General features: G+C 45.0%; 1 protein-coding gene across 1 annotated transcript; it reads left to right on the top strand.

Annotated features, from left to right (window-relative positions):
* The first annotated feature begins 5,723 nt into the window (after positions 1-5,723).
* On the top strand, positions 5,724-26,224 carry Plac8 (placenta associated 8). Its single transcript, XM_021163565.2, has 5 exons — positions 5,724-5,807; positions 15,311-15,448; positions 18,327-18,451; positions 21,483-21,598; positions 25,962-26,224. Exons 2-4 carry the CDS (start codon positions 15,340-15,342, stop codon positions 21,585-21,587), a joined length of 339 nt encoding a protein of 112 aa, XP_021019224.1. The 5' UTR covers positions 5,724-5,807; positions 15,311-15,339; the 3' UTR covers positions 21,588-21,598; positions 25,962-26,224.
* The last annotated feature ends 1,419 nt before the right edge of the window (positions 26,225-27,643 follow it).

Here is a 27,643-nt window from a genome sequence, read left to right as displayed (position 1 = left end):
CTTCCCCTGTGTCATGGGACTCCTGAAGCATCTACAGAACGGTCCTGAGGCTGCTTGAATAGGATTTTTGTTGGACTTCAGATAATTTTTCAAAGCAATGTTCTTTTCCCACGTGAATGGAAATTAAAGCACACCTTTTGTTTGTTTGTTTGGTTGGTTGGTTTTTCGAGACAGGGTTTCTCTGTAGCCCTGGCTGTCCTGGAACTCACTATGTAGACCAGGCTGGCCTCAAACTCAGAAATCCACCTGCCTCTGCCTCCCGAGTGCTGGGATTAAAGGTGTGCATGCCCAGCAAAGCATGCCTTTCAAAATTCTGAAATTCTAGCCCCAGTCTCTGTCATCATCAATGGCGCACACATGAAGCACGTCTGCATCACCCAAGGAGAAGGCTCTTTCCCTTTCACTGGGCTGCATACATTACAGTTAGATGTGTGCATGCTAACTACCTTATCAGCGATATTCCTTGAAGAATGAGCTTCAGGTGTTTAATGGTTTCCTCTTAATGACCTGTTTAAAATTACCCAGCAGTTCCCTGCTTGCAAACATTTATGCTTAATTTTGTTAAAAAACTATTTATTTATTATTATAAATAAGTACACTGTAGCTGTCTTCAGACACTCCAGACGAGGGCATCAGATCTCATTACAGATGGTTGTGAGCCACCATGTGGTTACTGGGAATTGAACTCAGGACCTCCAGAAGAGCAGTCAGTGCTCTTATCCACTGACCCATTTCACCAGGCCTTATACTTAAATTTTAACAACAAGAATAAATAATTCAAGTCTTAAAAGGAACCATTCCTGAGTGAACTCGCTGGGTCAACTGGACTTGTCAGGCTTTGGGAAACCTTTCACAAAAGTGCTTCCTAAGAAAGTGTGCACGCCTTTAATCCCAGCACTCAGGAGGCAGAGGAAGGTGGATTTCTGAGTTTGAAGCCAGCCTGGTCTTCAGAGTGACTTCCAGGACAGCCAGGGATACACAGAGAAACCCTGTCTCGGAAAAAAAAAAAAAAAGAAAGAAAGAAAAGTGAAACTGCAGAGTGTGTAAACTGAGGCAGAGTGTGTAAACGGAGACAGTGTAAACCGAGGCAGAATGTGTAAACTGAGGCAAAGAGTGTAAACTGAGACAGAGGTGAGAGGCGGTGGAGAGTGAGCAAGGGTCAGAAGATTGCCAGGGTCCACTCTTGTAAGTCTCAGATTCCAGTGTACATGAAATATTCACTCAGCCCCTTTGGATCCCTTTAGATCCTCTTTTTCTCACCCAAATTACTGCTCTCTGCTATGTGCTCCTAAGAAATTGCTTTTCCACATGGGTGGATCCATGGGCTACACGTGATAATGTAGAAAAAGTATTCTAGTAAGTTGTCTTCTGACACCCACTTTAGCTCCATGACTTGCCTGCACAGACAGACACACACACAGAGACACACAAATGCACACAGGCACACACATATGCACAGACACACACAGATACACACACAAACACACATGCACACAGATAAACACACAGACACACACACATGCACAGATTCACACACATAGATACACACACAAACAAGCACATGCACACAGACACACACACAAACACACATGCACACAGACACAAACACACACATGCACACAAACACACACATGCACACAGACACAAACACACACATGCACACAGACACACACACACAAACACACTCATGCACACAGGCACACACATGTACACAGACACACACAGAGACACACACACACATCTCAAGCACAATAAATGAATGAATGAATGAATGAATGAATGAATGAATGAATGAATAATAAAACTTTTTAAAAAGTAGATCAGTCAGTCGGGCATGGTGGCACATGCCTTTAATCCCAGCACTAGGGAGGCAGAGGCAGGCAGATTTCTGAGTTCGAGGCCAGCCTGGTCTACAAATTGAGTTCCAGGACAGCCAGGGCTATACAGAGAAACCCTGTCACGAAAAAAACAAAACAAAAAACAAGTAGATCAGTCATTTCAAAATCACTTTGTAGATCAGTCATTTCAAAATCACTTTTCCTGTAGGGTTGAAGGCAAGTGTGCTGTGTATTAGCCAATTTCCCATCAATGCCCAGTAACAACGTTCCTCAGAACTTATGAAATGGTTGGTTTTGCCTGCCAGAAAGAATCACCTCCCTTTAGACCTGATGTCACATTTCACAGCCCATGCTGGCCTCCATTCCAAAGTCCACGCCAGCATCCTGACTCTTCCCACCTCCCCCTCTACGCTGAACATCTGGGCTGCTTCAGTTCACAGGCTCCCTCCTCTGGCCATGGTCAGTCGGCTTCTTTTTGGACTCTTGAGATACCTCTGGCTGCTCTCTCTCTCTCTCTCTCTCTCTCTCTCTCTCTCTCTCTCTCTCTCTCTCTCCTCTCTCTCCCCTTACCCCTCTCTCTTTCTGTCTCTAATTTTATATGATTGGCATTTTGCCTGCATATATGTCTGTGAAAGGGTATTGGATCTCCTGGAAGTAGAGTTACAGGCAGCCACCATGTGGATGCTGGGAACTGAACCTGGGCCCTCTGGAAGAGCATCCAGTGCTCTTAACCACTTGGAGCCAGCCTTGTACTCTCTCTTACCTATATCCTATGGATGGAGCAACCATTTCAGTTTCCTTTATTTCCTGGCCCTCACAGTGACAACTTCCTGAGGAAACTAGAGAAGGAAGTAGGATTTACTTCCCAGTTGTTTCTGAAGTCTGAGTCCATGGTTGGCTGACGCTGTCGTCCTGGTCTGCCGTGAGGCAGGACATTTTGGTGGTGGAAGTCTGACAGATGAAACCGATGACCTCTGATAACCCAGAAGGAAAAAGATCGTGATGTCTTGGGGCTGAGTGGCCTCCCAAGGAGCGCCTCCGTGACACACCTTCTTCAAACAGGTCTCACTGTCTAGTTTCCATCACCTCTCAATAACCAAGTTATGAATCTGCCAATTAATTAACTCATTGATTAAGTCAGAGGCTCAGGAACCAAACACTCTCCGACAGCCCAACGTCTGACCCTTGCGTTAGAGACCAAGCCTTCAACAGCACAGGAGCACCAGTGTGGGGGTGCACAGCACTTCACAGCTACACTGCAGGAAGGATGTTCCTAATGCTGGTCTTCAGGTTGACGAGAGTCTCCCCTGTTGGGAAAACAGGGCTCCTTCAAAGTTCACTTTGGTAGTTCTGAGCATGGATGTCTGCATTCTGGTCTGGCCTTCTGGGGAGTCTTGTTGTATAGAAGGCTAATATTTTTTTTCTTTTAAAAATAAAAGGCCCCCTATAAATTTTACTGCTTAATAAAACTGCTCAGAAATGGAATATTCCATGGGCTGGAGAGATGGTTCAGAGGTTAAGAGCACTGACTGCTCTTCCAGAGGTCCTGAGTTCAATTCCCAGCAACCACATGGTGGCTCACAACCATCTGTAATGGGATCTGATNGGAGGGGAGGGGAGGGGAGGGGAGGGGAGGAAGAAGAGGGGAGAGTATGACTAACTACCAATTAAGAGCCAATTATCTCAATACCTAAAAAAGCCTCAGTGTTGAAACGTTTTTTGAGATACATAAACACAGGTTACATGCCTTTATATAGACACATATAAGTATCTATTTAAAGAATAGGTATGTAAATTTATACACATACATGTAAGCACAAATACACAATTTTCACATGTTCAAGGTATGTGAGAGAATAAGTTCTCAGTCAGGGATTGATAGATGGATTAATCCCCCTTCAAGGATCTCAGATTCCAGACCATTCCTCCAAAGTTCACACTCATCTAAACCAAATACTTAATAGGCTCTGACTTTAATTTCACCAGGGTTATCAGTAGGATACAAATAGCAAAATTTCCAACTATAAGAAAAAGAACCTGGGCTGGAGAGATGACTCAGGGGTTAAGAGCACTGACTGCTCTGCCAGAGGTCCTGAGTTCAATTCCCAGCAAACACATGGTGGCTCACAACCATCTGTAATTGGATGGGATGCCCTCTTCGGGGGTGTCTGAAGACAGCAACATTGTACTCATATAAATTAAATAAATCTTAGAAAGGAAGGAAGGAAGGAAGGAAGGAAGGAAGGAAGGAAGGAAGGAAGGAAGGAAGGAAGGAAGAGAGAGAGAGAGAGAGAAGTAGAACATTCCCAACCTACCCGTCACTCACTCCAAGGTTACTAGGACATGGCAGTGCTCAACTGTGTGGCAAGGATGTGCACCAGTGTGAGGCAGGGAGTTCCATTTCATCCAGTGTCTAGCTGCCACCAAGTAAGTCTGTGCCTCAGTTTCCTCTGTCAGTCAAGTAGAGGCAATAATGATACCACCCTTTAGAGGATCATAAGGCAAAGATTTTAAAAAGCATTAAGAACCATGCCTACGGGCCCAGCAGTCAAAGGCACTTGCAGCTAAAACCGGACCCTTGAGCTGGAGAGATGGTCCAGCGGTTAAGAGCACTGGCTGCTCTGCCAGAGAGCGGATGTGGTTCCCAGCACCCACATGGTGGTTGATAGCCATCTGTAACTTCAATGCCAGGGGATCCAACACCTTCTTCTGGCCTCTGTGGGCATCGGGCACACATGTACATACACAGTGCACAGGCACGCACACAAGCAAAACACACCTACACACAAAAATAAATTTAATTTTTTAAAAAAAGAGTGGGAGAAAAAAAATACTGACAATCTCGGTTTGATCCCTGGAATCTACAAAATACATACATACATACATACATACATACATACATACTGACACAGAGGCTCATAACTGTAATCCCAGAACTCCTACAAGAGATTGGGGGCGGGGGAGGCAGGAGAATTGCTTTGGAAGCTCACGGCTGTGCAGCACAGTAGGAACAAGAGACAAGGCTGCTTCAACAGGAGGAGAGAACAGACTTCCCAAAGCTGTCCTCCTGTCCTCTGACCTCCACATGCCTGCTGTGATCCTCAGATGCTGACATGTATGTTCAGACAAACACCACAGAGAGATGGGGTGGGAGAAGGTGATGGTGATGGTGATGATGGTGGTGATGGTGATGGTGATGATGATGATGACGACTACGACAGATAAAAAATAAAATAACAAAAATCACGCCTAACATAAATCATAACATAACATAACTAACATACAGTGTCCAGTCTGTTACAAAAACCAAAGCAATATAGCAATATTGGGGGGACAGAGGTAGGTCAATAATAGAGCTCTCACCTAAAATGCACTGGCCCTGGGTTCAGTCCCTAACGCCTCAGGGAGGAAAAGAAAGGGGGAGAAGAAAAGACGGAGGAGAATGATCTGATCAGAAGCCCGGCATGGTGGTGCATGTCTTTAATCCCAGCCGCAGGAGGCAGAGGCAGATGGGTCTCTGAGAGTTTGAGACCATCCTACAAACTGAGCTGTGGAATAGCCAGAACTCTAGAGAGACACACTCAAGGACAGTCTGAGCGAGCCTGTAACTCCAGGTCCCCAAGTGCCTTCTGGTTTCTTACGTTAAAAGAGGAAAATAAGGTGTGAGACTCAGAGAGCTTTGTCAGGCAGGTAGCTAATCAGCAGAACCACACCCTCTCCTTTCCACTGAGGCATTAGAGGTTAGCCCTAGGAATTGTAAGGAGGAAAAACCCTATTTGGTAAGAGATGGCTTTTGGTGCCTGGATTACCACAGCCAATCAGAGCACAGGACATTGCTCTTTGTACTCCAGCCCACCCCTACCCCACCCTCCACGGAGTTGATACCTCCTCCCTTCCTCGGAGTCTCTCTATTTGTAGTAAGACTCAACCCCAGACCACAGGACCGGTTCTGCCCAAACCTTTTGGACTGTAAGTATTTGTTAGAAATTCTTTAAATCTAGGGGATCTTTCCTTTAAAAGTTGTACCTTATTCCTAACGTCGTTTGAGATTATGCTGAAAGATCATTGTTTTCTTCACTAATTGCTTTAACTTTAGTAATTTTTAGTGAAACTCAGCAATTAGGGGTCAGGCTTGCTAAACGTCATGCTTTGAGCATCTCAGTTGGGATCCTCTGGGCTCTGGGGCACCACTCTCATGCCACTGCATGTTGTGTGCTGGATTTCCTAACTAGGTCCTCTCTCTCTCTCTCTCACTCTTTCTCACTCTCTAAGTGATCTAGTTTCTTTGTGCATAATATATATATATATATTTATTTGTTTAAACGACCTGGAGATTTTTATAGGTTTAGTCAGTGGGATTTCTGTAGATTTATTAGTTTGTAAAGTTTGGGAATCCTTAGGAATTCTCACTATGAAAGCAAAACTCCAAAGGCTCTAGGGGTTTAATGAGTACTCACTAATGCTCCTAGAGAAACACTCACATCTCACATTGGGCAGCTCACGAGACTGAAGAACACTGAATCTTCATATCAGTGTATAATAGAAGGACTTCAGGCACAGGTTGCTTAGAACCTGGCTTTATCGATATTAACAAGATATATTAATATAACTAGTGCCATGTAACATAATTATATTAAGCTGGTGTAGTCAGTCTCCTTCTAGAGAGTGGTGCGTTCTGAGGCAGAAATATAGGCACAAGAATGAGTCTAAGACTAATAGATAAAATTAAGATATTCAACTGTGAGCCAAATCCTACAAGATTTCCTGGCAGGGGCCAGTCCTTGCCAAGGAATCTGGGAAGGAAGGTATTTATCATGTTGCCTTTCTAAGCCGGTCGGCTTAGAGTCCTGTTTCTGTCTCCTCGTCGCCTCTATTTTTTTTTCTTTTTTTTTTTTTGAGTGGTCCTCACCAGTTTCTATTACTTTCCTATTACGCATTCAAGGATGCATGCGGCAGAGCTCTGAGTAGGGTTGCCCCCACCGTCAGGAAACTACAGACTTCTCCTTGGCCCAAAACAACTCTATCGCAAGACTTTTTATGCACACAGCCGGGTCAATTCGTGTTTTCTAATGGACTTGGAGTTATTTGTAACAGACAAAGCAAAGAGCCAGAGGTTGCAAGGTCTGCAAGTCACTGGGTAGGCGTCTCCACCATCAAGGGGTCCGTCCTGCATCACCAGCAGATAAGAACCATGAGCTGAGTTTGCACGTGCTCTGCGGACGGACGTGGGAGGCTCAGGCAGGGGCTCTGTCAGCCTGGGGAAAGGAGCACTAGTCACCAAAGCAGCCACATTCCTTTGTGCAGCACACAGTGGCTGCAGCGCAGAAAACTGACGATTATAATCTCCCAGACCCTAGGCTAATTACAGCTTTCCAGAATAGTGATCAGGAATCTGCTTTGCCGACAAGCTTTCCAAAATGCTTTTGAGACGGGCCTGGGCAAAAATGAAGATAGTCTAAAGAGATACTGATATCTCGTAGTCTTACTCTTCAACTCTTATAACAACAGACCCTAAAGAAATGGGACTGTCTCAGGAGTCTCATTGCTGCTCAGGAGAAGGAAAAGCCTCCGGTCAGAGGAGGGACTTGTCCTGCAGGAAAGGATCCCACGGAGTTCTGCAACTTGTCAGACCACCTCACGGGATGCGGCTGAAGCCACGTGATGCTTACCTGAGCAGATCCCCGCCTTCAGTTTAAGCCTGAATCTCAGACCCCAAATTCAGTACCAGTCTTCACATAAGATAAACTCTGAGGACTGCGGAACCGGCCCAAACATAAAGTCACAGAACACTCCTAGAAACACAGCACAACCTTAGGCAGATGCCGGGCAGTTTGGGGTTCCTCTTTTTTTTTTTTTTTTTTTTTTTAAATCCCTTCACTTCCTGGTGACTTTTTTTTGTTTTTTTTTTTTTTTTTTTTTTTTTTTTTTTTGGTTTTTTCGAGACAGGGTTTCTCTGTGTAGCCCTGGCTGTCCTGGAACTCACTCCGTAGACCAGAAAGGCCTCGAACTCAGAAATCCGCCTGCCTCTGCCTCCCCAGTGCTGGGATTAAAGGCATGCGCCACCACACCACACCCAGTCTTCTTGTGACTTTTAATTTGAGATGACTAAGGTTAAACTTTTGGTGGAAGCATTGAAAAAAAAAAAAAAACGGGTTTAGGGTTAGTTTGCATTGCATTTTACGTTTTGTTATAATTTCCAACAGACGAGGGATTGTGACCGCATCACGGGGCTGCCCTAAGAGTGCACGGAGTGAGTTTTTGCGGACTTCTGGTGTTTTGTTGTTAGTTCTTCTGTTGGTTGGTTTTGGTGGCATCATACCGAGGATCAGGGACAGGGCAAGGGCCGTGGGCGCGCGCATGCTCAGCATGGACTCCCCTGTGCCTGTTGGCTCTTCAACTGTGGAGGAGGTGTTTCTTCTATGAGAAACCGCGCGGGCTAGACAGTCTAAGACCCTCTTCAGAGGAAGCTGGAGGTGCAAACGGCAGTCCTGGAGCGCTGGTTCCCTCTAGGACTGCTGGGCAGAGCATCCTTCCCCCACAGCTGTAGGCAACCTTCATGGCCAGGAGCTTCTCTTGGTATTCAAAACCTCCTGGCCCCATCCCCCACACCACCCCACACCCACGTGTGCTTGGCTTCAGGTTCCGGAAACACCGTTGGGACCCTGGTTGCCCACACCACAGTTTTCCACCTTCAAAAGAGGAAGTTAGCTGAGCGTGGAGTAGAGCACTTGCCTAAAGCACAGCATGCCTTAGATTCAACCCCTAGTACTGGGGGCTGGGGGTGTGGGGGGAGGGAGAGAGGGAGAGAGGGAGAGAGAAGGGGAGAAAGAGAGAGAGAAATCTATTCTGAAAGAAACATGCAACCTTTTAATTTATTATTTTATTTGTAATTTGATTTTTGTCTGTATTAGAAATAGAAAGGAAAAAAATCCAAAGGTTTCCCTATGTGTAGGGCATATTATATATGTTTTCAAATTTCTCCTGGGTTAAACAAATGAAAAAGATATGAGTTTTGTTATAATTTTTTTCTCCCACCTCCACCTCCAAAGTGCTAGAATTTCAGCCATCACCACCTTGTCAATTTTCTATCAATGAGAAGGTGAAAGTTCTGGGTACAAGTCTTTGCCACAGATACAGATGACTGTGTTCAGGTCTCATGTGGTTGTAGAGTCCATATAGCCCCACGTAAATGCACAGCCATCTGGGATATGCTGAGCCAGGGTTTCCAGGACATAATCACAAGCCAGGGATTTTCCCTCAGGGCTCTTCAGATGCCCACTGTTCTATTTAAATCGCAATGTACAAATGAGTTAAAGGATTATAACTTTCCTTTGAAGAGGACAAAAGGAAGGGTGTCTCTTCCGTCACTTGGCTGGTGTTTATCAAATGCCATCAATGTACTGGTACTGACTAGAGCCCAGGAATAAAACTAGAGCAATAGATGCTGGTTCAATTCCCTTAAAGATGCTAGTCTCCGACTTGATTCCCCCCCACCCCACCCCCCCGAAAGGGAAAACTCAGTTACCTCAAGATTTTATTATAAAAGAAATAAAACTCTAATTTTTTGTTGTTGTTGTTGCTGTTGCTAAGGTGGGGCTCCAGCCCAGGGCCTCTCACGTGCTAAGCAAGTTCTCCACCACAGATCTGCCTCCCAGCCCTAACAATTTCCTCAACGCTATCGTAAAAATAATAAATCAGAAAGATAAATGTGAAAAACAAATTATCAGCAGCTGGCCCTGAGGTACCCGCCCAGTATTTATCACTCTGGTAGTCTATCTGACCTTCGACTATGCAAAGGCCATGCAAAGTAAAAATGAATACACATGCTTTTCCGTTTTCTAAAATGCTTCGCTTTCCAAGGCACTGTGGTGCATCATCTCTCAGAATACGACTTCTGACATTATAGCGCTAGAGTTGGGACGGAGGGAAGCTCTGGGGGGACACTAGGCTGATCTGAGTTCTGAAGGACGCTTGGCTCACCCCTGGTTAGGGGGTGGGGTGGGGGGTGGGTTCGAGTCTGCCCCCCCCCCAGCGGCTCGAGACTCAAGCACCTCCCTGGGGGAAGAGGTGCCTGCTACATTTTCTAAGTTTTGCATCAGACACCAGCTCTTGTTAATTGTGAAAAGGGTCGGCAAAGAAAATGAATGATGGCAATGTTTTTCCCTTTCTTTTCCTGAAACTGATGAAATAAATTTAGGGAGCAGGTGTGGCTTCCTGTAAGACACTTGGAAAAGTTGGAAGATGGGCACTCCAGTCTTTGGGGGAGGGGGGCGGGTGTTGAGGCGCTCAGTTGACGTAGCCTAGCAGTGCTGGAGACCCTGGATTCAAACTCCAACCCTGGGTGGAGCGAGAGGACACAGAGTTCAAGATTATCCTTGGCCACCAACAGTTTGAGGGGAGTTTACTACGCTATGTGGGAGCCTCCTTCAAAAACAGAAAAGAAAAGAAAAAAAAAGCTATATTGCTTAGAGGCTGCAGGGGCAAGGCTTACGGGGAAATGGCAGGGAGGAGCCTCTGGGCACCATGTCCATGGCAGTCATCAATTTCAGATGGACTGCTTTTCTGACCAACCATATGCTGTTATTCATAGGTTATCGGACCTTCTGGGTTCCAAAAAGCCAAAGGAAGTTTAGCTTATCGCGTTATATGCCTTTCCTGGAATAGCTAACTTTGTAGTTAATCATTAGGCTCACTGAGGTTGCTGGGAGACAGACAGAGAGACATTTTTCTTCTCTGGTGTGGTCACTGGCTAGTTACCCAGCTTCCTGTGAGTAACCCTAATTAAACTAATTCACACACACACACAAACACAGACACACAGAGAGAGAGAGAGAGAGAGAGAGAGAGAGAGAGAGAGAGAACTTTTAGAGAAAATACTGCAAAGGCAAAAGTCCCAGGGCAATATAGTAAACTGTAGTCTTTCCCCAGCTTGAACCTGCTGGGTGGCTTCAGTTGGAGCTGTTGTTAACAGCAAAGCTAGTGCAGGCTAGCCCTGTGATCTCCACAGTTACTGGAAGGAAGAGGAGGAAGTTCACTTAAGTTCAGGACAACTGCTGCTCCAGTGAGCCCTCCTTAGCAAATGAGAATGTCACCATGAGATGACCTTCTCCTTCTGGTAGCATCTCTACTTCCTGGTTCCTCTTCCAAACTATTCTGTCACAGCTTACACTCTCTAAGGAGTTTTTCCATCCACTCTCTTCCTGACCTGCTGGCCATGATTTCCCACTGTGAGCAAGGAATAAATATACTAATTTAACTACCGGTAGATGGTTTGTCATTGTTGGGCTTTTGTATTCTAGTTACTTAGTTGTGTTTGCTTTGGGTCTATATAGTCTTCCTATGGCACAGACTGGCTTCAAAATCACAAGGCTCCTGCTTCAGCCTGGATCATGTGTATACTACCTACTATTCCAGACTCAAGTAGACTTTTTGCTGTTGTTGTTGTAAAATAGTCTCTTGTAGACCAAGATGTCCTCAAATTCACTACCTATGAATGGCTCTGAACTTCTGATCCTCCTGTTGGAATTACTGGCATAGATCACTATGTCTAGTTATACAATGCTGGCCTGAAACCCAGCACTTCTTGCTAGACAAGCACTCTACCACCTGCATTCCCAGCCCTCTACAAACTCTGTTCTCAGGGTGGTGAGGATGCTGCTGAGTGGTCACCATGTGTCATAGACCAGGTGGGCAAGCATCAAGCCCACCTGGCCACATCCTTTACCATGGCTCCCTCATGGTCCAGATCCTCCAGTGGCTGTGTGTGATTGGCTGACAGAGGAGGTGGGAAACTGTCCTGATGGTCCACTCTAAGACAGGAAGATGGGAAAGGTTAGTTTCTTTGATTTTGAGGAAGTGAAATCACAGTCTCTATGGCTTGTTTTGGAGCGGGAATAATAAACCAGGAACCGTAAATAAAAAATGAAAAATACCCACAATAATATCAAGAGACTCCACCCATCAGTCTTGCCTACAGTACTCACTATGGTGTATGCCAAATGTCGGTCTTATCTTTCTGTTATTCCTTCTATACTTATTGGAACAAAGAAAGTGCCATCCTTTCTCTCCCATTTAAAGTTCTGTTATTTATCTATACTAGTATCACATAGATAAGATACAGATAATAGAGAGTTACAGATGGTTTATTCTATGAGTTGTAATCTAATAATAACATTACCTTTTTTGCTCAAATTGTCCTAAATTTGGCCATCAAACTCCCTCGGAAGTGTCCCCCAGCCCCACTAAGCAGTGTCTCAGTTAATAAACTCTACTCTTGGGCTGGAGAGATGGCTCAGTGGTTAAGAGAATTGACTGCTCTTCCAGAGGTCCCAAGTTCAATTCCTAGCAACCACATGGTGGCTCAACAACCATCTGTAATGGGCATCTGATGTCGTCTTCTACTGTGTCTCAAGATAGTGACAGTGTACCCACATAGATGAAATAAATATGGCTGGAGTGGGCTGAGCTGGGGGGGGGGACACTCTACTCTTGAAACCATATGTCCCAGGCTTATCTTAGACCTTCCCTCCCAGTCCTGAACTCAGTGGGCTCTTTTTATTGAACAATGGCATTTAGCAATCAAGATTGGGTACTAGGTGTACCTTCCTTTTGGACGTAATCAGAATTTATCTTCACATACTTCTACCATATCTACCTGTGTATCTATGTGTGCTCATAAACTTGCTTGCCTCGTGGCTCTCTGAGTCCTGGCACCTACCTAGATGTTTTAGTTTGTTTTATTTAGACAAAATCCTACTACATTGCTCAGGTGGATCTAGAGCTGGGCCTCAGTGATCGTCCTGCTTTGGCTCCCCACTCATCCTTGGGTCCTCCAGTGTGTTTAGAAGCCTCATGGGGACCTCACTGCTTGCACTTTCCAAGTTAACCCTGTCATGACCATTACCCTGCAGAATGCTTGTGGAATCCGCAAGCGGTTCTCACCAGAGGCTCTCGCCCCTAGCAAGTCTGTACAGCTGCTCTCCTGAGAGCTCTGACCAGGGTTTAGCGCTAAGTATCAGCCTTGGAGCCTTGCTGGTGCTGGCCATGGCTCACTACCAACACCTGAGCTCTCAGTTTTGCCCAGCAGTAACTCTTCTTTAACGGTGGGAAAATTTGAGCATCTTTTTATATATTTAAGGTTTGGGTTTTTTTTTCTTCATTTCTTTTGTAAACAGTTGACCCTGTCTTTTCAGCATTTTCCTAACCTCGAGACTTGCTTTGCTCTTTAATTTTTTTTCATTTGTTTGTTCTATAAAACGTATTTATTTATGTGTATGAGTGCTCTATTTGCATGTACTCCTGCAGGCCAGAAGAGGGCACCAGATCTCTTTATAGACGGTTGTCAGTCACCATGTGGTTGCTGGGAATTGAACCTCTTGAAGAACAGCCAGTGCCCTTAACCACTGAGCCATCTCTTCAGCCTGGATGGTTTTGGTTTGCTTGTTGTTTTAAACATTCTCAATGTCAAATCTCACACACTTTCTCCTTATATATTTGCTTTGTTTACTAAATCTTCTAAAACTTCGCAGTATTTGCATACTACACTCGGTAGCAGGAAGAGAACCCGTAGAGATATTTACTGAATATAATGATGATGGGCAACCGATACAAACATTGAAAAGAACTTTGTAAGGCCTGCCTCTTTGTCTCCCTCCCATCCCCCCGCCCCACTCCCACCCCTTTCTTCTAGACAGAGTCTCATTTTGTAGCCTTGGCCGGCCTGGAACTCACAGGCATGTCTGCTTGTGCTATCCCAAGCGCTTGCATTAGAGGTGAGCCCAGCCTGCCTCTTTTTAGAACTAAACCAATTTTATCTTCCTCTGTAGCAGGCAAACATTGTGTGCTGGATTCTGGGGGTTGGATTGATTTATAATTAACTATATTGAAGTGCGTGCAGATTTAGTCATGTTTCAAGCATCTTTGAACACTCCTAGTCATGTGGAGAAACATGTTAGCATACCCTTCATTTAAGGTTGTTCTTGGCGTCATACAGCGCTCTCTTTTTCCTCATTCAAGAAAACTATTGACCTAGCAGACATTGCAAGCAATGAGATAGAGAACAGAGCAAAGGCGACTGAAGAAAATGCCTAATTGATATGAAACAACAGAGCCTAGTCGTCCATCTTTAAAAGAATTCTATTTAGGAGATGGTCTCAGGCAGTCATGGAACTCACTGTGCAGACCAGGCTAGCCTCGAACTTACAGAGATCGATCTGCCTGCCCCTGTCTCCCCTCCCGGACTGGAACTAAAGGTGTTCGCCACCACTCCCAGCCCTTTTGTGCCTTTAAAAATAAGTACCAAGTCTCTAAATGACCCAGCCCCCTTAGTGCGTCATTCAGCAAAGAAGCTAAAGCACCTACTATGAATCTTAACACTGGACTTGATGCTAAAGACAGTGGGAGAAGAGGAAGGAGGCTGAGGCGGGGTTGGGAGGGTGGGGGGTGGAGGGAGGGTGGAGCTAAGCAGGTGAGTGTGTCTGATGCTCAAGCTTAGGTGCTGAGTTTGACCCCCAGCACCCAAGTAAAAAGCCAGGTCTGCACACATGTCTCCCCAGCACTATAGATAGGGAAGAGACAAAAGGGATGGCTGGGGCTTGCTGGTCGGGCCCTGTATCAAGGGACTGAGGAGGAAAGGCACTGTCATTCCAAATCTATGTCACACCCCTGAACCTCAGCACTCCCTCGTAATGAAGAGATATTCTAACAAGACATACTTCATAAAGGCTTTGCTCAGCTGGGAATTGTGACACACACCTATAATGCCAGCATATGGAAGGCTTAAAGCAAGGGGGCAGGGCGCGGGGGGGGGGGGAATGAGCTTGAAGCTAGCCTGGGCTACGTGGTGAGATGCTGACTTGGGAAAACTAGTCAGCATCCTCCACAACAAAAACACAACACTAGGAAAGCAGTTGGGGTGACTGGAAGGACTTGCCAGCCCCTGCCACGAGTCATGGGCTAAGCTGCATGGAGAGAAGGTTCAGGTTCCAGTGAACGTGAAGCGATGGAGCCGCTTAGATTCAGGAGAGTTGAGCGAAAATACCGAGGCAGCTGAGCAAGAGCGGGAAGAGAGTGGGCTTGCACTAAGCTTAGGCTGTTCCGTTCAAGAAGAGGTTGTTTTCCACGGTTCTCCAACCCTACCCTGTCCCAGGCCAATGGTTTGTTTCCCATCCTCTGAACATCAGGGACCTGTATGAAATAGCACGCGATCAAGATCACCGCCCTCCCCCCTTTGGTTTCTTTCACCCATGAGAGACACCTGTTCACCTTACCAGTTCAGTGAATTCCTTTCCCCTGAGGCCTCTCTCCTCTCGGAGGTGGAGACTGAAATGCTCTTTAGAGATCAACAAGCTGATTTCTCCAACCAAGTCCTGTCCCTAGCCAGTGGAGCACAGCAGATAGGGCTAGCTAAAGGGCGAGACACAGTGCCTTCCCAGAGCAGCTTCAGGCTGAAACGCCAACATTGTCTTTTTCAGACTTGGTCTTTTGAGACCTCACATCGAAGATGGCTCAGGCACCAACAGTCATCGTGACTCAACCTGGATTCGTTCGTGCTCCCCAAAATTCCAACTGGCAGACCAGCCTATGTGATTGCTTCAGCGACTGCGGAGTCTGTGAGTACGGGGAAGGTGTCCCTATAATTGATATACCCACCCTACTGCTCCCTTACTGTGTGGAAAGTTGCTAAGTTACTAACTCATTACAGGCTCCTGAGAATCCGGGAATGTTACAGGAAACGTCAAAGACAGTCTACTCATTATACCCAGTTCTTCTCCAGCCACCACCACCAAAGAAAAAAGAAAAAAAGAAAATCAACTTACCCCTAAAAATAGATCCTTGAGTTAAGGTAGCATTGAAAGCCTTAAATGATCCTAAAACTGAATGGGCCTGGCCTCGTAATTATAAACAGATTATTTATGACACATTTTTACTTAAATCTGAGGGGCTGTTGGTTTGCTTGATTTCTTTTTGAAATAAGGTTTCTTTGTTTTAGCTTTGGCAATCCTGAAACTCTCTCTGTAGATTGGGTTGGCCTGGAATTCAGAGATCCACCTGCTTCTGCTGGGAATTAAAGGCATATATCACCACCATCTAGCTAAACCTGACTTTTCAAAAATGTATTTATTTTTATTTTGTGTGCATTGGTGTTTTGCCTGCATATATGCCTGTATGAGGGTGCTGAATCCCCGAAACTGGGGTTACAGACAGTGTGAGCTGCTATGTGGGTGCTGGGAATTGAACCCAGGTCCTCTAGAAGATTAGAGCAGCCAGTGCTCTTAATCACTAAGCCATCTCTCCAGTCCCCTAAACCTGATTTTAAAAAATAAAATAAAAACACAATGACAATTAGATCTCTTCTTGGTTGCATATACAGTAAATCTTGTTTTATAGTCAATCACAGGACACTTTCAGAGAGTCTCAGCACTGAATCTCTACAGTTAAGTTACCCTTGCCGGATGTGGTGGCAGATGCCTTTAATCCCAGCTCTCAGGCAGATTTCTGAGTTCGAGGCCAGCCTGGTCTACAGAGTGAGTTCCAGGACAGCCGGGGCTATACAGAGAAACCCTGTCTCAAAAAACAAACAAATAAGCAAACTATCCAAAAAACCAAAGTTGCCCTGTCTGCAGCAAGATCTCTCTGAGTGAACGTGGAAGACATCGAGGTGGGTGGCAAAGGGAATCAGCAATTGTCCTCAGCAATTCAGGAAGGAGAGCTTTGCTTTGAAGCCCACACTCCTCAGAATGGTCAGGAAGGGAGTACACAAACTTTAAGTGGGATGGAACTTGGAACCAAAGGAAGCCAATAACTACATAGAAAGCAGAGGCATAGAATTCCAGTCGAGTTTGCCCACAGCTTTCCAATGCTTCACTAGGTAATGGGGGCTCATTGACTAAGGCGTGCCACGGCATGATTGTGACATCAAAGCCGCTAAAGACTAACTTTTACTCCTCCAGCCCCAAGTTGCTACTTGATTATCTGAATGTACACGTACTTGGATATGTGAGTTTTACTGTAGGGCCGCCAAAATGGCTCAGTGGGGAAAGTGACTGTTCTGTTCCCCAGGACCCACATGGTGGAAGGAGAGGACCAACCCCTGAAAATTATCCTCTGACCCTGTCATGTGTCTGCACACACTAAATAAAATGTAATGTTTAAAAGTTCATGTGGGGTGGCGGGATGAGTTCTAATGCAGCCTTCATTGTTTGGGGGCAAATTTCCTTCCGTCCTTCCTTCCTTCATTTTCTCTCTGTCTCTCTCTCTCTGTGTCTCTGTCTCTGTCTCTCTCTCTCTCTGTCATTTATTTGTTTGTTGGTTGGTTGGAGGCAGGTTTTTCTGTATAGCCCAGGCTGTCCTAGAACTCTTTCTGTAGACCAGGTTAGCCTCAAATTCAGTACAGGCTGGCCTCAAATTCAGTACCACCTGGCTCTGCTTCCCAGGTACTGGTATTAAAGGCACACATCACCACTTGGTTTATGGCAGATTTTCTTTCTTTCTTTTTTTTTTTTTTTTTTTGGTTTTTCGAGACAGGGTTTCTCTGTGTAGCCCTGGCTGTCCTGGAACTCACTNTGTAGACCAGGCTGGCCTCGAACTCAGAAATCCACTTACCTCTGCCTCCCAGGTCCTGGGATTAAAGGCGTGCACCACCACACCCGGCCTTTCTTTCTTTCTTAAGATTTATTTATTTATTTAATGTATGAGTAGGCTGTAGCTGTCTTCAAACACACCAGAAGAGGGCACCAGACCGCCATTACAAATGGCTGTGAGCCACCATGTGGTTGCTGGAATTTGAACTCAGGACCTTTGGAAGAGCAGTCAGTGCTCTTAACCGCTGAGCCATCTCTCCAGCCCCTATGACAGATTTTCTTAATGCAGATCTGAGCAAATTAATCTCTTACAAAATACTTGGTGTCTCTTCCTGGCCTTGATGCATACATAAATACTCCTAGTTTATAATCAACACACACACACACACACACACACACACACACACACACACTCACTCACACTCACACACCCCTCTTCCACCCAGCACCTTGGTCACAGTGAATGGATGAGACAAATTACCTCAAAGAGGCTTTATTCCCTTTAGTCGTTCAAAACATTTCTAAGCATGCGCCACCATTCAGCTCAAGCAGTATTGCCTAGTTAGAGCCTTGCAGGCGCCACTCTGAAGTGACCCGGGGCATCCTAGGCTGGTTCTCTTATCTTTCTTATCTCCTAATCTTTCCTATTGTATCCTGCAACTGGGTTGTGGTTGGGGGCATTGTTAGTACCAAGGGTTTTATGAATAGATTGCAGTAATTTATACTACTGGAAAAGGGCCTAGGTCTTTTCATGTAAGGTCCCTCTTGAAATGATGGGGTGGGGTCATAATGAAGCCCCACCCAAACAACGAAGCCAGACTTGCAGCAGAGAGGAGAAAGGCCTCATCTTGGTGTAGCCAATGGGGACAGACTAAAGTAACGTGTACCCCTGCTTTCATGTTTCCAGGCCTCTGTGGGACCTTTTGCTTCACTTGTCTTGGATGTCAAGTGGCAGCTGACATGAATGAGTGTTGTCTGTGTGGAACAACGGTGGCCATGAGGACTCTCTACCGAACCCGATACGGCATTCCTGTGAGTCTCTTACCTTTGGTATCATTCTAGCTGGCAACTGTATTTACCAAAGCTGTTGCCCGAGTGGCTGCCATTTGACAGTATCCAAGCTCTGAGTTTGATTGGCCAGAATTTTGTAAGGAGCTACAACCCTAAATTCAGTGGACACAGCAGTAATGAATCCTTCCTTTCTGTTCCTCAACTTTCTGTTAAGGAAGTAACTCGTATTTGCAATGTGTGCGCATTAGGTAACTAAGCCCGCCACCAATGCTTGTGTCTTGTGGGGGAAAGTCTGCCATGGTTTACCAATGAAGACTTCAAAGTGTGTAAGAGGCAGAGTCTTTGACCCAAAGATGTGCCCTAATAACAGAGTGGGGAGTATCCAATCCAAACTGTCTGTGCATGCGCTTAACATTATAACACTCTATGAAATGGGGTAGCCTTTTCATCAGAATTACAGGGTGCATAGATGAGTGTGTGTGTGTGTGTGTGTGTATACATACACATATTCCTACATATACACATTCATATTCATATATATATGACTATATACACACATACATACATTTGCTTCCCTCTGTGTGTGACTATAGAAAGAGATACAGAGATAAAGAAAAATGAATGTCTGGGGCTGGAGAGATGGCTCAGCACTTAAGGGTTAAGGTTGCTCTTCCAGAGGTCCTGAGTTCAATTCCCAGAAACCACATGGTGGCTCACAATCATCTGTAATGAGATCTGATGCCCTCTTCTGACCTACAGGTGTACATGCAGATAGAGTTCAAATATATTTAATTAATTAATAAAAAAAAGAAAAACAGAGAGAGAGAAAGAGAGAGACCCATTTGTGATTTTAAAGCCATGATGGAAACCCATAAATCATTGGGGAGTAGGCTGTCGAGCTGGATAGATATTCGTGGATGAATTGACATTCAAGTCCACGGGCAGTTTACAAGCAGACTTTTTTCCTATTCAAGAGAAATCCATTTTTTTTTCTATCAAGGTCTTCAGCTAGCTGAGGGTGATAACACACACACCTGAAATTTTAGGGCTTGGAAGTTGAGGTAGGAAGATTGAGAGTTTGACACCAGCCTGAGGTACATAGCATAACCTTGTCAGAAAGAAGGCGAGTTAGGAGGAACAGGCCAGAGGATAAAGCTGGAGAGAGCTCAGTTGGTGAATCCTTGCTCTGCAAGCCTAAGGACCTGAGTTCAATCCCAGCACTGGGGAGGTGGGGACAGGTGGATCTCTGTGGCCCCCTGGCCAGACTTACTGAGTCTCAGGTCCCAATAAAAAGGTCTTTCACTAACTGGAAGAGAGGTCCATCTATGTTATGTAAAGTGATCTACTGTATCCCAAATCTACAGACTTAAACATTAATTTTTATGTCAAATACATCTTCAACAAACTTCTAGAATGATGTTGAACCACACATCTATGTCCATTTATGGCCTAGACATGGTAAGACATAAACTTGACCATCACAGAAAGCAAACAAGCATGCAGCATTTTCCAGGAACCTATTTTAATTTCACTGAAATTCTTTTTTCACTTGAGAAATTTAATCAGTATCTTTTAATTGCAAAATAAATATCTATCTAATTAAAAAAAACTAACAAACTTAAAATAGAGACGTATGAAGTAAAAAGTGAAAATTGAACCTTTTAGTTACCAAGTCCACTGCCTGGTTGGTAATAAACAATAACTTGTGAGTATCTTCTTCGGCTATGGTTCTGTCCTTGTAACTTACAGGAACACATTTCTGTTTGGTTTGTAGATTGATAGTCTCGGAGGGATGTTTGCTAGTATCTCGGAGTGTGTGTACCCAGGCTTAATACCTGCGACATTACCCACCCTTTTCTCCTGTGTGTCTTCTGGAGCCCTGAGGCCCACATTGGGAGGCTCTGGGATTGGACCTTCTGCCCTAGCATCCCAGGAGAACTGCCCTAGGGCAGGTTTGGCTCTCTGCCTGCTTTCCCTGTTCCCTGATGCCTAACTTGGGTTTATCTAGTGTAACGTCCCCACCTCTCCGCCCATGGCTGCTTCCTGTTGTGAGTTCTGCGACTCTTGCTTGATGTTTCTCCTTCGCGGATGGGAATTCTAACCGTCTGTGTTTACCCCAAATTGCCTTACTTCCCGGTTTCCTAGTGTGGATTTCTTTTTTAATGGATGAAAACAGCAGCCCTGGAGCAGATAGTTCTTTAAATGATCTCATTTTATAGACTGTCATTCCCTGACTTCCTTTGCCTAGAGCAATTTTTATTCCCTTTCCTTTGGATGTTCTTGGACATTCACAAACTCCACAGAGCGCGAGCCCAGCTTTAGTGCCCTTGCCTTCCTGGTTCCCACCCCATGCCTCTGTGTTCCTTTGCCTAATTCCTTGTCCAAGCGTTATATGTATAAATGTGTCACAGTCAGTATCTTAAAGTGAGTGTGGTTACATTTCCTGCCAAACTTTTACTTTCTAAATTGGTTCTGAGGAGTACTTTGACCCCAAGTTCTTTGCCACTTCCCTAAATCTCTTCCCAAACTGCTCGCCACATCACGTGCCCAGTGCTTTTCATCCTGGTGTAATTGTTTTGAGCCAAATAGCGTCCGGGCTGTGAGATCTGACGTTCTAAGTCTCCGTCTTGTACTCTCGGACTTGGTAGTTTGATTGACACTTATATTCTCAGAATTATAAAGTCCTAGAATAAAGAAGCAAGTGTTACATGGGAGAAAGTCAGCTAACGTTTTCCTGAAGGTATCTAAACTGAATCCAGGGCAAATGAGATGGCTCAGCAGATAGAAAAGCACTTCCGGCCAAAGCGGACGACCCAAGTTCAATCCCCAGGATCCACAGGGTGGAGGGAGAGAAATGACTCCTGCAGGTTCCCCAACCCCAATCTCTATGCACAGTTGCGCTCGAACATACACACACACACGAAATAAAAAAATAAACCGTAAAAAGTAATAAACAGAATCCAAAGAATCGGTGCTTTTGGCTCTCTTTAAAATGCCCCCAAATCCACAAGCAGTGCTGGCTTCCATTCAAGTGTCTTCCGTGTCTCCACAGGGATCTATTTGTGATGACTACATGGTCACAGTCTTCTGTCCTGTTTGCTCTGTGTGCCAAATCAAGAGAGACATTAACAGGAGGAGAGCCATGAACGCTTTCTAAGGAGCTGGATGGTGAGTTAGTGTGGGGCTTGGGCCACAGTTAGTCATTGTTTGGAATTACAATTCAGAAGTGACAGTTTCTTAAGTCTCCGGTGCCATCTCATTATAATAATGTCATATAATTGGTTGTGATTTTTTTCTTCGTTTAAGCCACATTTATTGAATAATGGTGACATTTTATAAACTTACCAGAATCATTTTGGTCTATGAATGAAGCAACTGACCACTTATATAAGCTACAGAGTACACAAGACAAGTTGAAGCTGGGCTTGGTGGTGCATCCTGTAACCCCCAAACCCGGGAGACAGAAGAAGGGTTGCCCTCAAACCCAGTGTTGTCTACAAAATAAGTTCCAGTCTATTCAGGGCTACATAAGAAGTTTTGTCTCAAAGCTTAAATGATGGAGGGGGGTGGTTCACTGTGTAAATTACTTGCTGTTTAAGCAGAAGGACCTGAGTTTGGAGTCCCAGAACCAATGTGTGTGTTCACGCCTGCATGCATGCATGTGTGAAAGTGTGCAGGTGTGTGAGTTTATGAGTTTGTGAGAGTATGTGTGACTGTGTTTGTACCCATGTGCACACATGTGTGCATGTGGGTATGAGTTTGAGTGTGTGTGAACGTTTATGTGTGTGTGGTGTGTATGTGTGTGTGTGTTTGTGTGGTGTCCAACAGCTTATAATCCCAACACACAGGGCTGAAACAATTGGATCTCTGGGGCCCTCTGACTAGCAAGGCTAGACAAAAGAACAAGCTTCAGGTTAGTCGGAGCCAGTCTAAAAAAAAAAAGTAGAGGGCTGGAGAGATGGCTCAGCGGTTAAGAGCACCAATAGCTCTTCCAGAGGTCGTGAGTTCAATTTCCAGCAACCACATGGTGGCTCCCAACCATCTGTAATGGGATCTGATGCCCTCTTCTGGTGTGTCTGAAGCCAGCAATGGTGATATATATGTGTGTGTGTGTGTGTGTGTATATATATATATATATATATATATATATATATATATATAATCTTTTAAAAAATGGAGAAGTGACTGAGGGAAGATCTCAATGTATAGGTGAAAACATTCCTGCATGTATACACAGAGACTTCTTACACATGCAGAGAGAGAGAGAGAAGAGCTTTAAAAAACTGAAAAGACAAACAAATACAAAAAGAAGGCAAAAACACACTTCCTGCTATGACGATGGTTTTGAGGTGAGAAATTTAAGATATCTAATGTTAAAAAGCAGGAATGGCCGGGCGTGGTGGCGCACGCCTTTAATCCCAGCACTCGGGAGGCAGAGGCAGGCGGATTTCTGAGTTCGAGGCCAGCCTGGTCTACAAAGTGAGTTCCAGGACAGCCAGGGCTACACAGAGAAACCCTGTCTAGAAAAACCAAAAAAAAAAAAAAAGCAGGAATGACATGTTCTGTAATATTTGTAACGTGTATTACACATGTATGCAGATACCCACAGAGCGCAGAAAAGGGCGTTAGATTTCCCGGAGCTGGCCTTACGGGCACCTGTGAGCCACCTGATGTGGGTCCGGGGACAACTCTGCTCTCTGGAAGCGCAGCAAGTGCTCATGACCCTGAGCCATCTCCCAAGCCCCTAACCCTCCCGTTTAAAAAAGAAAAAAAAAAAAAAGATTTATTTCGTGTATGTGAATATCTTGCCTGTGTGTGCATGTGCGTGTCTACCACATGTGTGCCAGGTCCTCTTTGGTTGTGAGCCCCTCCATGGTACTGGGAACAAAACCCAGTTTCCCGGCGAGAACAAATGCTATTGACTGCTGAGCTCTCTCTTCGGCATCCCATAAGTCATTCTTGAAAGATGCGTACAACGCTGTTCATTTGTTTGGCAAATGATGGTTTACGTATCAAGTACTGCATAAAAAGAGATCAGCTAGGTGTTGCTGTGAACAAAGATAAACCAGTTCCTGGCCTTACAGCTTTGTGCTCAGAAGATACCCCTAAATAGAACTTGGTTTCTGCATGCCTTTAGGCAGAGTGCCAGAGGAAGATCGGGTCTGTAGGGACCGGCAGTTTCTCGAAAAGCAGTGGGGCTTGGGTTCTAGAGAAGTTTGTCGTTCATTTGCCAGAAGTGACTGTGAGAGGAAGCCGAGAAGGTGGAGTCAGGAGGCAATTACCTGGTGGAGAGCTGCTCAGTTGTTACTTTCTCTAAAGCGGAGGGTGGGGAGGCGCTGCTGTGGAAAGAAAGTGCCCCACAAAGCAACGGAATCCTCTCACAAGGGGAAAGAACAACCCAAGGCAACCCTGAGGATGAAGTCAGGTTAAAAGGGCTTGCTCTGAGCAGAACCTACCAGAACCTACCAGAACCGAGGGAAGGGGGAAGGGCGGCCCTAGTTTCCAGGCCAGCTTCAGGGACTTACAGTGAGGTGGACACCTGTGAGTCATATGAATAAACATAGAAGGCAGCGTCGAATCAACTTCCGTGAAACTATGGAGCAAAAACAGTTTTTAAAGGAAAAGCCATCCATCTTTATGGGCTTAGGACAATTTGACTGGACCATACAGTGTATGTAGGGAAATAATGAAAGAGTAGATTTTTTTTTAAAGGTGAGTTTGTGCCTTGGTGTGCCGTCGATGGATTCTAATGCTGGGGGAGAATGGGGAAGTTAGAGATTTTAAGTGAGTGGAGCCAGATTTTAGAAAAGCAATACTAGTATTTATGGTCCAGTGGGCAGGATAAAGGCCAGAGGTAAAGACGTGGGAACACTGTTAAATACATACATTGTCCACATTAAAAAAAAAAAAACTCTCACCCTGAAAGGAATGAGTGAGAGAGAGTTTACTCTGGAGCCATTGTGAGTAGCCATAGCCCAGAAACACAGATCTAAGTCGCCCCAAATGCCGTGTTTCAACACGGAAGCAGCTATAAAGGGTTTTTATAGCTCTACAGGACAAAGAATCATAAATGATGATAGTCAACTTTAAAGTGTACTGGCGGGTACCACCAGAAAGGTGGGCCACGAGATGGGAGAGCTGTCTTACAGGCCCAAGATGTTACCTGATGACATTCTGAGCTCGAGAATTGGGGGGAGCTAGTGTTCTGCTAAGTTAATGCTTATAAGAGCTCCTCTTATTATCAGAGACAGTAATTCAGACACAGAGAGAGGCAAGGAATGGCTGTTCCCGAAGGCTAACACTAGCCCAAGACAAAGTTATTAACCTCTGAACCTACAAAACTCCAGTCTCCACAATACTGAAACTCAGACGGGACCACTCGTTTCTGCAGACATCAACCCCTTCCAGGAGATTTTTGTTCACAGATAGACACAGGTTTCTTAGGAGTTTCCACTGGTCAGTGTGAACAAACCTTACAACCACATACACACAGGTCAGGACAACTGAACTTTGGTTTTTAATCTCAGAGAAATTAGCTCACTGAATCTTTGAGCTGGTTTGAAGTAAAACGTCTTTGATGGTTCTGACTTTCTGTGACCAACTTCGATAGCCTGCACTGTTCACTGACCATAAAATTGAACACGGAAGCCGGGCGTGGTGGCGCACGCCTTTAATCCCAGCACTCGGGAGGCAGAGGCAGGCGGATTTCTGAGTTGGAGGCCAGCCTGGTCTACAAAGTGAGTTCCAGGACAGCCAGAGCTATACAGAGAAACCCTGTCTCGAAAAAACAAAACAAACAAACAAACAAAAAAAAATTGAACACGGGATTGAAGGTAAAGCTGAGTTGGTAGAGTGCTTGCCAAGGATTCACAAAGCCCTGAGTTCGATTCCCAATACTTCATAAAAACAGGCCCACACCTGTAATCCCAGTACTTGGGAAGAGGGGAGGTAGAGGCAGGAGGATCAGGAGTTGGAGGCCAGTCTCAGCTACAGAGTGAGTTGGAGGCCAGCCTGGGCTATGTGAGACCCAGTTTCCTCATGAAACAAATCCATCCATTGGGCTATCGAGAGGTCACAGGTTCAATTCCCAGCATCTGTTTAATGACTCACACCATCTGTTACTCCAGGGAATTTCATGTTCTCTTCTGGCATCCATGGGCACTAGGGACACATGTGCACAAACAGGCATGCCAGGAAAATAGTCATACACACAGAATAGTTTAAAATACAAATAAACCAACAAGAGAAGTCTACTTTACTAGACTTTTAGTGTGAGCTCAGAAAAGCTGAGGGGACTCTGAATCAAGTCCCCTCTGGTTAATAACGTGCTGATACTGGCTGTCAGTTGTGATAAATCTGCCACAGGAACACCAGATGCTAACCAACAGGGGAACAGGGCTCAGGGTGTCCAGGAACTCCGTATGATCTGTGTAACTTCTCGGTGTTTCTAAAACAATTCTGCAAAATAATGTTATTAATAATAAAAGGGTAGATTGAGACATTCAGAAACTGTTTTGTGCTTCCCTCACAGGCGAGAGCTCTGGCTGAAGAAGCTCAACTCAGCACACACTCCTTCAGCCTGAGACTTTCCAAATCTTTGGCAACTGAGATGGGATGGATCCATTTAATTAGAGAACGGTGAAATCTTTCTAGTTGGGCTTTTTGATTTATTTTAAATGGATATTGCTCTTTGACTTGGTTTCTTCTTGCTCCCATATCATCAAATATTGGAGCCTATAATTTTTTTACCTTACATTTTAGGTAGAAACCAAATAAAAGATTTTGCTAAGAAAACTGTTTTGTTTTGTGTGTGGTGCTAAGGATTAACATTAGGGCCTCGTACTCGCTGCCAACCCCCAACCCCCACAAGCCACGTCTTTAGCCCTCCATGGTTTACGCATCTTGGCCATCATTCGAATGCTTGTGTCACCAATTAATCTTAAAGGTGCAGTCTCGTCTTTCCTCCCATGGTTCAGGGTCAGGATGGTAAGCTTTCAGCAACAGCAACAATTCAGCACGTTGATCCATGAAGCCTGAGGTGGCATGCTGTGGAGGCTACAAGCTACCAATAACAAAGTATTCTGAGACAGTGGACGTTTTCAGCCCTTCCCTGTTGCTTATCAACATGTGCACTGACCCAGCAGGCTGTGAAGTGCAAATCCCAGGCCTATATGTGCACTGATCCAGCAGACTGTGCAGTGGGCATCCCCTGCCTGCATGTACACAGACCCAGCAGGCTGTGCAGTGGGCATTCCAGGCCTGGCTTCCAGAATGCTTGCGAGGTTTGTGGTATCTTTTTTATCCTTTTAAATATCAGGTGGTGATGTAGAAGAAACTCAGAGTATAATATTGATGTTATAAAAGGATTTGCCAATAGATTTTCTTAGGAGACATTAACTCACAGGAAGTAGAACTTAGCTAAGGGTGCAACACCACCAAATACCTCAGAGATAACCAGCAAGCTAACCAGGCCCACTAGAGATAAGCAAAATTTGTGATACAAGAACATAAACATTCAGTCATCAGGACTTATCAAACATTAGCCCCATCCCCCAAAGAACCTGCTTCTAACAGGCAGCGCAAGGGGACAGCCATCAATAGGCTCTAGGCTGCCATTGAGTCCCCTGTGCTCCTATCAGGAAAACAATCCTGCCAGGTGGGCAAGCTGGGTCTGGGTAACAACTATTTGCAAAGAACAACACTGGCACACTTCAGAGAGGAATAGTCCTGGTAACTAACGCCTTGGCTATGAAAATCTCCCATCCTTCCAGGTGACCTGTTCCTACTTCAGCTGCTCAATGCATAATCTGGGGTTAGGACACAAAAGAGATTTAAGGATGACCATGTCTATAAGTTTCATAAGCCTAAAGTACATAAAAGGAAAATCTCCTATTCAAGGCCAGCTCTGTATGTTAGCCAGAGTCAGCCTTGAGCGAGTAAGGGGCTCCCTCCTTACTTTCCTGAGAGGAGTGACTGCTCACTGGAAAGGCATACAATTCCTGCAACAGGAGGAATAAAGCTCTCATTGTCAAAGTCAATGACTTGGCTTTGGTTAAATATCGATGGATAAATGTGTAAGGCGATTTAAAAACACTTTTTATCCTGCCTATCCTGAATTGTATTTGAGAATTTCCAATAGTCATTCAATGCTTTTGAGTCCTCTTCATTTGTTAGGGTCAGGGAGGAAGGTAAATCCTCCTACTTAAGAGATTT

Source organism: Mus caroli, chromosome 5 (genome assembly GCF_900094665.2).
Source record: "Mus caroli chromosome 5, CAROLI_EIJ_v1.1, whole genome shotgun sequence".
NCBI lineage: Eukaryota > Metazoa > Chordata > Mammalia > Rodentia > Muridae > Mus > Mus caroli.
Note: the sequence above shows the minus strand (reverse complement) of the source record. Positions and strands in the feature narration are given on the sequence as shown.

Excerpts from the sequence above, each read along its gene's own strand:
- Plac8 (XM_021163565.2), top strand. The coding sequence starts at position 15,340 with ATGGCTCAGGCACCAACAGTCATCGTGACTCAACCTGGATTCGTTCGT. Across the intron at positions 15,449-18,326 it reads CTTCAGCGACTGCGGAGTCT|GCCTCTGTGGGACCTTTTGC; the intron begins GTGAGTACGGGG and ends TCATGTTTCCAG. Across the intron at positions 18,452-21,482 it reads GAACCCGATACGGCATTCCT|GGATCTATTTGTGATGACTA; the intron begins GTGAGTCTCTTA and ends GTGTCTCCACAG.